This window comes from Rhinolophus ferrumequinum, chromosome 3 (assembly GCF_004115265.2).
Source record: "Rhinolophus ferrumequinum isolate MPI-CBG mRhiFer1 chromosome 3, mRhiFer1_v1.p, whole genome shotgun sequence".
In the NCBI taxonomy this organism is placed as follows: Eukaryota; Metazoa; Chordata; class Mammalia; order Chiroptera; family Rhinolophidae; genus Rhinolophus; species Rhinolophus ferrumequinum.
Window position 1 is genome coordinate 82,358,810 of NC_046286.1, and position 15,313 is coordinate 82,374,122.

Here is a 15,313-nt window from a genome sequence, read left to right on the forward strand (position 1 = left end):
CCTTAGGAGGAACCAAGGAAGACAACGAAAAAAAAAATACTGCATTTCCAATTATCAGCAGATGCTTCCATGTATGCTAAGCGTTCCTATTTAGTTAACTGTACAAATTTTTAATCATATAAATGTGGTAGAGTTCTAGCCTCATGCTCTTGATTACCCTTGTCTTCCAGTTGATTTCACATGCCTCTTGTTTCTGGCATCACTTCTCCACAAATACTGTGTCTGGAGCTGCATGAATCCCAGGAGACACCTGATAAAGAGTAGAGCCTGTTGCAGAGTTTATTTCATTTATCTTTTGTGTTTCATTTTGTGTTTCACTGAGGTGGTGACATTGCAATGCAATTCTCTGAGTCAGCAGCACCATTGGCTGCTGGCTATAGTACCATGAATGCCTACTGTTTTTTGTTTTTTTCCATCTTTGCTTTGTGGAATCATCTGGTCACCATTCATTCATGCCTGGAATATTACAATGGGAAAGATTACCAGGCTTCATCCAAAGACTCCTTTACATAGAACTTTAATAAATCAAATGAAGGAACAGGTCTTGGTGAGAGTATTTCTGATGATGGAGATCAAAGACTCGGAGGCTTGCCTGTATTCCAGTCATTCTGAAAATAGCAATAGGAGCACAACAGAATGCTGGAAAGAGGAGGAATGGAAAAAATTGGCCTAAGTACGTTTTGTTTGACATTTGGTAAGAACAGACTTTCAAAAAGAGTCATTAACTTCAAAAATTAAGACTCCATCATATTTTGTGTTCATTACAGTGACTTATAGTTGATATTCAACCTTATCTTCAAGTTAATTCATAAGGAAAAAGAAATGAATGAAACAAAATTGAAAAGCCAAGTAGTTGCTCAATGCCATGAATGTCCCTGGACAGAGCCCTTGCTCTTGCACTGTGGTTCTGATTGCTATTTTTCAGTTGCGAGTCTTTGACCTGAGCCAGTATTTTTAAAGATAAGTACTGTTGCTACATTTTCTTTCATAAATAGCTAATATGGAAGAGGCAGAAAACACCTGCCGGATGGGAGTCCTCTCGTTTTGCGACTCAGAACGTGGCCCAGCAGCAGCAGCCTTGCCATCCCCAGGAATCTTGATAGAAATGCAGAGTCACAGGTCCCCACCCAGGCCTGCCCAATCAGACTGTACATTGTAATAGGATCTCCAGGTGATTTGTATTCACACTAACATTTGAGAAGCATTGCTCTAGAATAACATCCGAGAGTCACCTTTAGGCGTAAACGTTTTATGTAATTCATAATCACCAGGAGGTAAAAAGTGAAAGAAAAAGGAAAAATAAAGAATACTTTGAAGAGGTAGTAAGACTACCCTCCTACACAGGGAGCAGTTGAAATTTCCTTCTTCCAAATTGACTTGAACTCCGTAAACATAAACATAAATGAATGCTAGGAGAAAACATAGGTCCTGTTAGAAGGTTTCATCCCTTACCATCTTCTCACTTTTCTTTTATGCTGCTTATATTGTTAATCTTTCTATATCTTATGAGTGGTCTAGTTTATTTTGATTATATTAATAGTAAAACAACTTCACTCGGGCATTTCTCAGCACTTCTTAAACATGTCTGGATAATCTCCCCTCCAGCCTCTTTGAAGTCTTCTCAGCCTAGCCTAATTCTTGAAAACTTCCAGAATTCATACATCTCACTTGCGGGGGGTGGAGGGGGAGGAAAGTAGAAACACATATTTCCAACTTTGTTTAGGCCACTTTATAAACAGTATAATTGATTTTGCACACTACACTTGTTTTAAAAACATATCAAATAAAGAGCACCTAGTAGCAATTAAAATTATAAGAATGTTTGAGGAATACAGACCCCAAAGCAAAAAATTTGAGGCCCACATAAGTTTGTCCAGGGAAGTGAGTCCAGTGGGAGGCCTGAAGGCACACGGTCACACAGCATATGACACATAGCTATGAGGTCGGACAATTACGTTCACGAACTCATCCTAGAAAAAGTGCTACATACCTCATTGCTGAATATCACTATGGTCACCTTCAAAGTACTCCCCTTGGGAAGCTATGCACTGACTCAGTGCCTAGTCCACCCTTCAAAGCAATTTTGGAACTCTTTTTCTGGAATGGCCATCAGAGCTGTCGTCATATTACCCTTGATGTCCTGAATGTCACCAAAATGTCTCCCTTTCAATATTTCCTTTATCTTTGGGTAAAGAAAGAAGTCACTGGTGGCCAGATCAGCTGAGTAGGGAGGGTGTTCCAATACAGTTATTTGTTTACTGGCTAAAATCTCCCTCCCAGACAGTGCCATGTGAGCTGGTGCGTTGCTGTGATGCAAGAGCCATGAATTGTTGGCAAAAAGTTCAAGTCGTCTAACTTTTTCAGGCAGCCTTTTCAGCACTTCGAAATAGTAAACTTGGTTAACTATCCAGTTGGTACAAATTCATAATGAATAATCCCTCTGATATCAAAACAAGGTTAGCAATAGCCTTGCAACAAGTTCGCAAACTTAATTGTCAGACTTCGTATACAGCTCATGAACATCAAATATAACCCAGTGGTCATTGTGGACAGAAATTGAAATTCCCAATCAAGGGAACCTATACAGCATTAACCAAGCATTAAATAACCCATTGGTAAAGATCATGCAGACGTACAGCCATAAACATGATTCATGGGCTGCTTTCACCTCTCCAAAATACAGTTACAATATTTATCCTATTAAGAAACGTTTTTAACACATACTTTTGTCCTTTAATGTTCTACTCTCATTCACACTTCAATCATTTTTTTCTACCTTACCCCACCCTGGTCCCATTAAATCCCTCCTGTCTCTCCCCTTGGGCTACTCTCCAATACTCTCTCGCTCTGTAACACCTCTGTCTTTGATTTCCTCTATACCTGCCATCCTCACGGGGACCACAAATTTCTTAAAGTGGGACCTACTTCAAGGGTGGAGGGGTTTGACTTTTCAGCTTTCTAATAGATCTTAGGGAAGTATAGCCAAAATTTGAGTTTAGGTAAGTTATCCATTATGAGTTCTTCTAGTAGGTTGGTGCAAAAGTAATGGCGGTTTTTGCAATTATTTTTAACCTTTTAAACCACAATTACTTTCGCACCAACCTATTAGCTTAAAAAGAATCATTTAAAATTTTAAAGCACATTATGGTTTATAAATAACTCATATATCAATCTTATTTTATTCTTCCAGGATCCCAGTGTGGTAGGTAAAGTGGTTATTGTCATCATACCCATGTATAGATGAGTCACTAATTTTGAGGCAAAGCTCAGTGGAGTCATAGTTTATAACCTTAAGATAAGTAGTCTAAGAGGGCTACTTTGAAGATTTCTTTCTTAGCTATTTATTTCAGAAATTGACACCCCCAAATATGAAATTATGAAAAGTGTACTCTATATTACTTAACAATCTTTTACAATCAGGATGCCGTCATCACAGAGCAAAGCATCAGGTGTTCAGTAATGGAGAGAACAATAAGGGTTTTTTTGTTTGGTTGGTTGGTTGGTTTTTTGTTTTTTTTTTAACCATGCAACAGGGTCTTTTTTTTATGTGTGGGTTTTCATCAGCAGGGAAGAGGAACGAAGTGGAGAAAATCCAGTCTGCAGGCCATTTTGTTCTCAACCCCTGTCTTAGTGGACTTGTTTATTGTGAATTAACTGTTGAGAGGGTAAACTTAGCATTAGTTAAGATATGTGAGCCACGATAGAGGTCTCATGCCAATGAAAACCCTCGTTTCTCTTTAAATGTACAAAGAAAAGTAATAAAAGAAGCAGTCAGTAACTGACAATGAAACCAGAAGCTAGGTGGGGGCCACCAGACAGGTCCCCAGTGCCTGAAAAAGGACCCAGGGGCTGGCAAAGAGGTTTTCATTTCTGCTGTTGCTCTTGCTGTTAATATGTATTTGCAGAGTGAATTAAGAGTATGATTGGTTGTCGTTGAGATGCCTGGTGTAAAATCAAACTAGGAATCTGTCAGCTCAACCCCTTCTACTTCCCCCACTTCATCTTTCCTCATCTTGCCCCACTCACTCTCCTCCCTTTCCACGTGACAGTGGAAATATGCACTGCCTTGTATGGTCGGTCTGTAGAGCAGGTCCTTTTCTCTCCTTGCTGGCATTATTCCTTGAAATTAGTTGAGGCCAAAGTTATTACATTTCTATTTCTCCTGAAGGACACTGTGAATTGTTTGAGCTTCTTCTACTTAGACTACATTAAACAAAGTTGAAAGACCTGTTTTTCCTTTCTTGCTCATTTTGAATTTCATTTGCATTGCATTTGTGAAACCAGGGTGGCTCTGTGTGTGTGTGTGTGTGTGTGTGTGTGTGTGTGTGTGTGTGTGTGTTTACATGTCCATATTTGAAATGATGGAGAGGAATGGCCAGGACAAAATGATTAAACTCCCTCAATATTTTGAAATTTTTCTTTAAAGCTAGAAGAGGGATGTGAGTTCATAAGAGTATAAAGTCCTTTCATAATAACTGTGAGAAGACTTGCATTAAAATGAAGTTTTGTGAGAATCTATTGATCGACAAAATAATAGGAGATTGAAATAAGTATATATTTCTAAGTTTCTATTTTTTAAATAGTCATTCTCTAGAATGATTAGAAATAGTTAATATTGTAAATATTTTATTTTTAAAATCATAGATGATAAAGGCTTATCTGCCTAGTGACTAGAGCCTCCGTAAGTTTACAAGACTTACTAGTTTTCATTACATTTCTTTTACATGAGAGTCACTCTATTTTCCTCTTAATAGGATGTTAGGTTGACTCACAATGCCTGGAAAAAATGAGGTTACTCTGAAAGTCTATCTTAAAATTTCCTATCTGTAGCATATTCATTATTAAGATTTGTAAGAATACTTACATGTCACATAGATGAGACCTCTTTGCTTCATGACTCCTCTGGGTACAGAACTCCCTCTCCAGCCCCTTTTCCCACCTCCAGTGATTCAAACTTCTGGCTGCAGATAAATGCTATCTCAAAGTGAATGTTGCTCACTGAGTTGCTCACTAAAATCATAGGTTTACAAACATGTTCTTCTAAAGTAGCTCTCTGAAAGACAAAAGAGATGCTAGCTATGAAATGTGACAAAATTGCCTTTTAGAGAATTTGTGTGGTTTAGTGATTTTCATCCAACAAATGCTAGCACCTTGTCAGTTTGTTCCAATCTCTTGAACCTGCAGTTGAGCCAAAAATCTCCTGAGCCAAGCTTTCTCACAAGATTTCCTGTACTTCCTGTTTCTATGTGAGCCAGAAATACCATGAGAACGACCTTTCTTGTGGTATTTTTGCACTTCTACCCTGGGATAAAGAGAATCCCATATTGGGGAGAATTTTTTTTTAATTGTGCAACATTTTAAATTTTTAAACCTTCAAATGATTTAAATTCATCCTTAGGAACAAAAATTTGACATGGTGTTTGCTTGGCCCTAACTCATTTCCACTAGGAAGTATTCATGTTCAATGATCCAGCATTTGTAACTTCTCTAAGATGTTTTTACAAGGAAATATATAAAACAATGGAGAGAATACAGTGGAAACTTATATCCTTGGATTTAAAAAGAATGTCATTCTTGAAGAAATGTGTAATGAAGAGTTGTAGTCTTAATGCATTAATGTATGGGACATAGTATATCATATATTTGTTTTCTTTGTTCTTAACTCCTTTGTTCCAAGGGTCAGGATATCCTGATGCTAAAGCACTATTGCAAAATAACTGAACAAAAATAAAAATAGTCAAACATTTTAGGAAACTCTTCAGTTGTTATGTCAAGGAAGTTTGTGACTGAGGATTTAGCTTAAGACATTATTCAGGAAATATGGTAATAGAGTGCAACAGCCTACATGTGCCTCTTAAATAAAATTGTCTCAATTCTAGAGTCTTAATGCCCCCACTCTGATAGAAGGGTAAGATAAGAACTAGAAGGATTGTTAAAAGTAGTATAAGAGTCAGACTGATGCTTCAATCCTTTCAATTCTTAACAAAGAAGGAAATAAAAAAGGCACATCTTTCTCATAAGTGTATCACTGATTATTCCCTAATCAGACTGTATGAATATCTGGTTGTTATAGACAGAGTAGTCTGATCAATATTTTAGTAATGAAATTCATAAGCAGTAGTGTCTTCAATGTCTTTATTGTTTTATCCCCTCAAAGGATGCTGATCCTTCTTCATCTGTTAGGAAATAGAGTTTGCCAGTGTACTTTTCCATCCAAAAAAAAAAAAAGAAAGAAAGAAAGAAAGAAAGAAAAGAAAAGCCACTTACTTAATTCAGTGTGGAAAACTAAACGTATTAACCTTGGGTTTAAAGGAATAATAATAACAACAAACTTACTGTAGCCTCTGCTGGTTTCAGCTTTGAAAAAATGAGGGGAGGGCAGTGAAAATAAAACACACCCTACAGTGGTCTTTCTCGTCTCCCCCAAGCCTTTTCTTCCCTCCCGTAAAGAAATATCAAACGACTGTGTGATAAACCAGCCCCAACAGAAATAAAGAGCGGGAGCACCAGATCGTACATCAGCAAAAGCAAATGCCAAGCAAAATAAAGCACTTTGTAATGCAGAGATGTGAAGAGGGGAGAGAGACAGGACCGCTGCAATGGCCTCCAAGGAAACAGGAGCTATCCGCATGAATGTTCCGTTCAAATTGCTCTTACAAACCCAATTTGCTGGCAAAAGTGCCAAATACAATACCAGCCCACTTTCATTTATGCCCAGGGCTTTTCACACAAGCTACAGGGGGCGTCCCCTTTGTTGCGTGGATTCTGACTTCCAGGGTTAGCACTTCTGTCTCTGAGCCGTGGGACCCAAGACGCGTGACCCATGATTGTCCTCAACTGAACCACGCTCAGGTGGGGGCACAGCAGTCAGTGGCCCAGATAGTCAGTCCACAGGCTCTGTCTCTGGAAAGTGAATCTTCAACACTTTCTTTCCTTTCTTTTCACTGCCATTTCTGCCCCCCACAAATATCCTTCTCATTATTATTACTTTCCTTTGAAGTGGGTTTTTAAGAATCCCAAGCTATGTGTCCAGACTGTGCAACCCGCTGCACGTTTGCATGAGGCTCTTGGTGCTTCCCTAATTCACTTCTTTCGGAGTTAGCTTTGGAATGTGATTCAATGTTATTTCCCTTCCAACTGAAGGGCAGCTGAGGTTACAAAGGGATTTGACTAATAGGCCAAAACCCAGTTAGGTTTCTGAGAACCAAATGACAGCAAAGGGGGAGGGGTGTGGAGGAGGGGAGTGTGGTGAACTGTGGTGCTGAGGATCCATCCCAGAGCCGTCTGAATAACCCCATCCCACTGCAGACCGTCGTGGACAGGCAAGGTGGCCCCCGGCCAGACCTTCCAGAGAGAAGCAGCTGCAAATTGGTTCTGCGGGCGCTCAGCTTCCCGTTTCCCGAGAGCTCCTTGAGGCATGCGGGGCTGGAGCCAGGGAAGCTTCTAGGCTTCCTGCACCACGGGAGTGACGCCTTACCTGACACCTCCAGATAACTGGCCTCTGGGGGACCCCTCTGCAAAGCTGGCAAAGGAGAACCCACTTCTTTGCCTGAAGTTCTTCGCGGCTAAACAAGCCGCTCGACAAACTTTGACAAGCCCCGAAAGAGAATTGAGAACAAATAAATCAGAAGAAGAGGGAAAGCAAATGCTAAAACCTCGATGGCTTTTTGCCCCCTGCTGTCTTTCCAGCTGTAGCCTGGGATTAATTAAGTGCTGTGAAGTCAGTGCCTGAGAGAGAAGGAAAAAAAATGTGTTCTATCTCTAAGGAAGGAGCACAGTGAGAAAGCTTGGGAAGCGAATCGCTCTCGTCGTCAGTGTTTGTGGAGGGACTGGAGGGCCAGGGTGGCTGTGCCAGGCTGGAGGAGGCTTGCCTTTCCAAAGCTGGAGAGGATTTCACGGGGGTCCGCCTTCCCCTGCCTGGGAAGAATTTCCCCTCTGGTAGCAGCAGCCGGCGCGGCGGCAGCAGCAGCAGCCCTACCTCCTCTTCAGGGGAACAGGGCAGAATGCCTGTGCTACAGCGCTATTTCCACTCGGCAGAGCTAGGCAGAAGGTGGACAGCCCCTGAAGGTGTGCTGCCCTCCTCCCCGGGCAGCCGGCCGGGGTGCCAGCAGGGGCCGCTGCCCTGGGACTTGCCAGAGATGATCAGGATGGTCAAGCTGGTTTGGAAATCCAAAAGTGAGCTGCAGGCGACCAAACAGAGAGGCATTCTGGAGACCGAAGATGCTCTCCACAGCTTTCCAGGTAAATCGACTGTGAGGTGTGAAAGGTAACAAGGTCTGATGACTTTCGGTCCTTTCCTTGGAGAGCCCAGGCCATAAAAAAGGGAAAAGGAAGGGATATAAAGTGTGCTGCACAGGGTCCCAGGGCTGCGATTAATGAGTGTTTGCTGTATTATAGAAAGGCATCTTAAAATTAGGAGTGATAGGAGGAGCCTTTAGAGCCTGAAATCAAGCGACCTGGTCCTGGGCTCAGCTTGCCACTCGCTTGCCCTGTGGCTTAAACAAGTGAAATTTCCTGAGCTTCGGTCTCCAAAATCAGGGGGTGGATGCTCTTTAATGTCCATCCTGCCTCCACACTTTCTTATCGACAAGTCAGAGTTGTCTCCGAGAGACTATTCTTCTTGGGATGCTTTTTGTAATGCTTTATATAAAGTAAAATATATATTCCAACTACGAAACCACAGCAGGTATACATGATCCCAGGACTGAGTTTGGCTTAGAAGCTTTCTGTATCATGGAAAGTTCCTTGCCTCGGTTTCCCCTTTGGACAAATGTCAGTCATACGATTTCCCTCATCAATGTCAGGAAAAATCAAGTCACTCACAAATGTGGAAACAATGCCTTAGGGCTTTGTCATGTTATAAGAATGTGCTGTGTTTGGGACAGTTGTGGAGAACGTTGCTGTGTTTCCAACAGTGGGCTCTGCAACCACAAAGATCCCTGGGAGCCCAGTGAAGGAGCCACAGGGACTCCACCAACACCGTAAGCTAAGACTACGTAACCCACTGCAGTCTTAGCTCTCTTCCTTGGGTGCTGTCTTCCCTGGGGAATATAGTGGCAGACACTTAGAAAGTGGCGGTTCGCTTTAGAAGAACGGATATGAGCATGTGTTTATGCACTTGAAGTCTTGGCTAGCCCTGACATACCATTGGTGGGGAGAGCTGGGGTGCTAGATGGAAAAAAATATACTACCAAAAATTACCTCTCTCTCATGGAAAGAAACGAGGAAATCAAAACTCGACTAATTGTGTTTTTAATAATTTGTGCAGAAACTTTTTTGAGTGGCTTAATAATCTAAAAGGAATATTATGAAAAATAATGCTCTAAAGGAAAGAAAACGATTTGAAAGGAAGAAACAAGCAACAGTGTTAGTCTCTAATAAACAATGAGTACTTAAGAAAGAGAAGGAAACCAATAGAACTGAGGTTTGTGTGGCAATTGGGAGATGGAAGCTCAGAGAAATGGGTCTTAGTCAGAAGAAATGAGGTGATGCTAAAGCCACCCCAAATTTCATGTGAGTAGGTCAAGAAAAATGGAAAAACCCCCCTGGGCAGAAGACTTAACTATGACACTTCAACTGTTACCACTCTTGGTTTGTTTCGGTATATTAAATGATTAAGATGCATATTTCAAATCACATCTTTGATAAAACTACCTAATTCAGCAGATGTTAGCAAGTCTATGGGGATAGACATGCGTTAATATATTATATTATGTGTTAGTGGGTGTCTAACTCCTGAAAAAGCAATACTACAGATAGAAAACAGAACTCCCGTAACATTTGATCACTTAAAAGGTATGTTTTTCTGGATACTATAAAGTTGAGCTAGTTGAGTCTTAATATGCACCTGGACCACTGCCTTAGTTTCAATGGAGTATGTGTCAGTGGCCACGTTGGTTCCCAGGCAGGATCCATTTCAAAACCTCCCCAAAGGATGTCTACTCGCCTCTTCTTCCTGCCCTGCCTTCCCATTCTCAGGGAGATGAGGGGCTCACACTTTCTATCATGGGCATAAAGCCTTATTGTCCATATTTGCAGCATGGGGCCATATGAGGAAGCCTCGAAGACAAGTCGCCTCTTTTTCCAAATTCTCTCTTACTTCCTCTTTCATCTTGTTCCTGAGGTTGCATTTTTCTCTCTTCAACTGTGCCATTCTCACCATAGTAGCTTGACACTGAGGGTCTCAGGAACACTTGTAAAATATTTCCAAAAATCTGGCATTTTTTTCCATTTTTGGAAAGGGATGGTTTAAGCTGTTTTCAGTTTGTGTCCAGGGGTTTGTGGTAGAAAGCTCCTCAAATAAACACTAAGCCAAATGGTAATATTTCTCTCTTTCTCTCTCTTTTTGACCCTTCCCTCAGAACCCTCAAACAATTTGTTTTTCGACAGAACTAAACAATTTAGTCTTCTCTAAATGCATCAAGTGGTACCTTCCTTGCATGTAAACCTTGTCTTTTGCTTTTTTTGACTCAGTCAACTGAAAATGTTCTGTTCAAATGACAAAGTCCATTTCAGCATCCTTTTCTTTGTAGTGACTTCCCTGATCTCCATTCCTGCCCCCTCTTTCCCCACCATCATTTATTTCCTCCTCTTTCCTATCTTTACCTGTAGGAACTTAACATATTACATTGATAGCACACAATATTTTTGCGATGCTAGTAACTAAAAACAGGAAAATTAAATCCTGTAACATTCTAGGTATATTTTGACTGCTGGTGATAACTGATAAATAGATTTATATTTTTTAAAGCCATGAAATTGCAGAAATTCTGAATAGAACAAACAGTCTAGAGGACTTGAGAGGCGGGTATTGCTGCTCCTTAGTGAAGGGCACTGTTATTTTTACTCATCCTTCCTAGGCAAGACTGGAACTTTGTTTCTCACAAGTGAAATAGGAAAGTGTTCTAAGATTTTGCTTAGGTAATAATGGGGGAGAGCAAAAGGATTTGTGGGAAAATAAATGCATAAATCTGTCTTCATAAGAGAATTTAAGATGAAATACACTGAGCTGTGAGTGATGGGAGGCAGAAGGAAGCCAAGAAAGCGAGAAAGTGCTAGAGAGAAAGTGACACTTGCAAACTGTCTTATCATCTTCAGATGGACATCCACTGCAGGTTATCGGTGACTATTCAAAACGACAGGCTGGAGGAGGTAATGAGGGAATGACAGAAGGAAGACGGGCTCATCATCTCCACATGTCAGGATGTGTGCCTCTGGTTGCGCATCTCTCTGAGCTGGGCGTTGGCTGAGGCACTGTTCACTCCAGAAAGAGGCTCTGGAAGTCATCGACTGTCATGCCCAAAGTCGGAGCATCAAATCAGTTCATTGAGTCATGCCCAAGTATTTAATTATATTAATACTCAAATCATTTTCCCTTTAAGAAGCAAATGAAGGATGGTCTGTTTATCTAGTTAACACTAGATCAAAAGAATAGTTCAGAGAGACTAAACAACTTGTCCCGGGTCACACTGACCCTATGACAGAACCAGACCAGGATCTCAGTCATCCAATGCTAGTCCACAAACCTTACATGCTCAGGACCCATGTTGGGTAATTTAAATTTAAACCAAGATATGGCTTTATTGATTTATATACAGACGGGCAAGCATAGGAACTCATAATATAAATCTTGGCCAAACGAGAAAAATATTACCATGCAAAATAAGTCAAAGGGTTGTACCTCCTTCACATTTTTCTACTTATTTTGTGGACTTTTGTTTTAGATCCAAGCTTCAAGTGCTAGGGAGTCCCAGAGAAAGAGCCCCATTTATTATCAATAGAAAGTAAGACTTAAAGCATGGTAGTAAGAGTCTGCCCAGATGTCGCAGAGTGGGGAAAGGGAAGAAGGATGGGAAATAAATAGGTGGTTTCTCAAATGCTGTGAGTGCAAATATTATTCTAATTGTGATTCTAGCAGCAGTCTGTAGAAGACGAGACATCCCCTAGCAGGACTTGTTCTTAGTTGAATAAATAATTTGGTTTTGGAATTCAACCAAATAACTGCAATCCCTGCTGTGGAATTTACCTTTCATTTTGGTGTCCCTGTTCTAAATTTTACATTATATTTTACTTATTTATTAAGCTTGTTCCCATTTCAGTAGCCTTTGGTTGGAGAAAAATATAAAAACACACAATTCCCTCAAGAAAATAAATTCATTTTCCCCATAGCTATTGTACTTGTCCTGTGTTTCAAGGAGAATACAAATATCAGAAATTTGCTCTATACTCAGCCCAGAAAATCAAACAACTTTAGATGAGAAAAATCTCCAAAGGAATTTTCTGATTCCAGAACTCTACGATTCAAATTGACATTTAAAATGTTATGTTAAAATATCTCAAGTATCACACATGGTATAAACTAAATATGTTGAAGACTGAACACTTTGATCATTATAATTCAAAGAGCACTTATTAGATACTTAGTGTATACCAGGGACTCAGAGATGAATCAAAGGCTTAATGAGAGAAGAACAATTATGAATTCATGAATCAGTCCTGTCTACAACATCAGTGTATAAACTGCCACTTGTTAGTTTAAACCTCTATGTCAACTGAAAGTATTAGCTACAAAAAGTGATATTCAAAAACACATTTAAAAACTCAAACACACTTTCAAATACTCATCAATATTAATGATTTCCTTCAAAGCAAGACAAATTGCTATGATCAAAGAATCAATTAGTCTTAACAATAGATAACTTGACATTAATTCATAACATTTTTCTAAAACTACTTCTTTAGGTGTTAGCCTGCATTCATTCTGTAGTTACACTGGATAGTAATCATTGACAATTTAGTCCATGAATGCAAAATTGAGTCAAAACTGGAACACATCATGTCGCTGTGAACCAAACTTGTTCCTTCACCTGACTTCCTTGTTTTCATAAGTGACATCACCCTTGCAGAAGCCTAGGTTCAAAACTGCTCTCTCCAGTTCTTCAATTCCAATGGTTCTATGTATAAGACTCCTTAAGACATAGTAGGTACATACACCATATAAGACAGTATTGTTGCAGTGTAGAGATTTTACAAATTTTAAATCCTGTCTCTCTATTACTAAACTGTGTGAACCTGAACAACTTACTTCATCTCTCTCTGCCTCAATTTCCTCTTCTATAGAAAAGAAATAACAATAGTACCTTAACAAAAGGCAAAGATTAAATGAGGTAATGCAAGAAATAAGTGCCTAGAGAAAAGCTTAAGCCCTACTACATTCTCAGTAAATGTTAACTATCGTAATTATTCGTATTGGCGCTATTTTCTCAACAACTTATTAAACACTCATCCCCTTCTTTCTATTTGGTTCTGTGGCTCTTCACCAAATCTCTCTTTGTCTATAATTTTGCAATAGCCTCCAACTGTGGTACTCTCTCTACCCCTCTTCTTTCTACTCTGTCATTGAGATCAATAACATCAAAAGAAAAATCAGGATATTTCTTGCCCCTCTTCAAAGTCCTTCAACGATTCTCCATCATCTGTGAAACAAATCCAAATTCTTTCATCCTGCCTTTAAAGTTCTCCACTCTCTGGAACAAGCTCACTTTTCCCATCTTGTCATTACTGCCCTCTCAGCATTTATATTCCACCCAGACAGACAAGCATCCTCCAGCTTCCTACTTGCTTTCTGCTCACTATTCCCAGTGCCTAAAGTGATTTTCCTCCATGTCCCCAACTTCTGTTATTCCTTAAGATGCCACTTATATGCCATTCCCTGTACAACGCCTTCCTGAGATTACTGAGGAAAGGCATGTCTTTTTCTTCTGAGGTCTCACAGAACTTTCTTTGTATTTATTTCACAGGCATATCACTTTATTTTGTTATAATTAATGTACATTTTCTTCCTCTCCTCCTAGATTTTCAGCTTCTTGAGAATCTGGAGAACATTTTATTCTCTTGTGTTCTCCCTAGCATCTATCTTTCACATGTCAGCCACTCAATACACTTTGATAAGTAAAAAAGGGAAATTATCAAAAAGATAAAATAGCTTACAAGTTAACATTAAATGCATGAATGAACATTTTTTTCTAGGTACAGATTGCTCAAGGAATATGAATCCTAGTTCTGCCTTTTAATGGAATCATTTTTAAACTTACATTCTGCCAGAAGATCAGGATTAGTCATTATAGCTTTTAAAATAATAGAAAAGAATTCACAAGAGTGAATTGCAGAACCACTAAAAAAGTATCAAGTATATGCAAAACTAATAGGAGACTGTTCTTTCTTCATACAGAGAAGTTGCAATTTACTGATGATTATAAAATTTTAGAGCAAATTGCATATAAATCATGCCTGCTTTTATATACTTTTAAAATAATTGCTCTCTTCATGCATCTTGAAACATTTTACATCAACTGAAGTTTCAAAAGTTGCTTCTTTTACAGATAACAGTCTGTGTATTTCTCATCGTAACTTCAAAAATAGAATGCGGAAGGTGTGTGTTTACCCAGTCCCACAAATGAGCTTTTGAGGGGATGGAGCTGAATGGAGGATGTTATTCCCATGTCCTCTGCTCTTTGCCTGGAAACAGTTTCTTTTTCCTTTTTTTTTTTTTTTAAACAAGACTTGTTTAACTGGACAACAAAGCATTGACTTTTGCATCTGATTAATTTCTAAAAGGAAAACATTACAAGCTTTATTGTAAAAGACCAAAAGCTCCAAGTTTTTTTTTTAACTCACAGAAGCAACTGAACGTGTGTGCTCTTTTCAACCATCTGATTTTTTTTCACTCTTTAATTATCAGTACACTTTATAATACACAGTAGGTACATACACCGTATCAAAAGAGTAAGCAAAGCTCAAAATACTCGTGATTTCATACAATGTGGTGGCCTACATGCACACACAGTGTAGACCTTATTCTTTCTTTTTCTATTTATCTTTGTCGGCCTTTCCGTAAGTTTCTCTTTAGAATTGACTTTAATGTCTAAAATGCTAAGAGACAACTCCACGGGATCAATTTTACACCTTTGCTCTTGTCTTAAATTTCCTCAAACTACAAAATCATCAGAGACCCCTTCTTCAGAGTACTTCTTCTCACATTAAAAATTCACACGACATGATATTTTATAGATTATAAATCAAGCTCCTGTCCTGAGTATTTTGTTATTTCACCAGCAGGCACACAAGAGCTGAGGGAGTACTAAAGAAGAGCCTGTAGCTCATGGTCCTTCTTATTAGTGTCAAGATAAACCTTACATATCGTCATGTGTGCAATTAGAAGACAAAAGTGACAAAAATAAAGCAGAGTGTAGCTGTTCATGGCCTTAAAAGTGAGTCGAAGGGGGCAAGCATTTGCGTAATGTAGAAAAATAAA

The 15,313-nt window shown here is 39.4% G+C and overlaps 1 protein-coding gene across 4 annotated transcripts in view; it reads left to right on the forward strand.

Moving 5' to 3' along the window:
* PDE7B (phosphodiesterase 7B) overlaps positions 1 to 15,313 on the forward strand; it is a 386,530-nt gene that overhangs the window by 242,647 nt on the left and 128,570 nt on the right. The window contains exon 2 of one of the 4 annotated variants that reach the window (XM_033102906.1): positions 7,309 to 8,241. The exons of 2 other annotated variants lie outside the window; for them this stretch is intronic. In XM_033102906.1, the coding sequence (XP_032958797.1) occupies positions 8,004 to 8,241 (238 nt within the window). In that variant the 5' untranslated portion in view covers positions 7,309 to 8,003. Of the gene's footprint in view, positions 1 to 7,308; positions 8,242 to 15,313 lie in introns of those variants that run through there. One more of the 4 variants, XM_033102907.1, reaches the window with a different exon arrangement.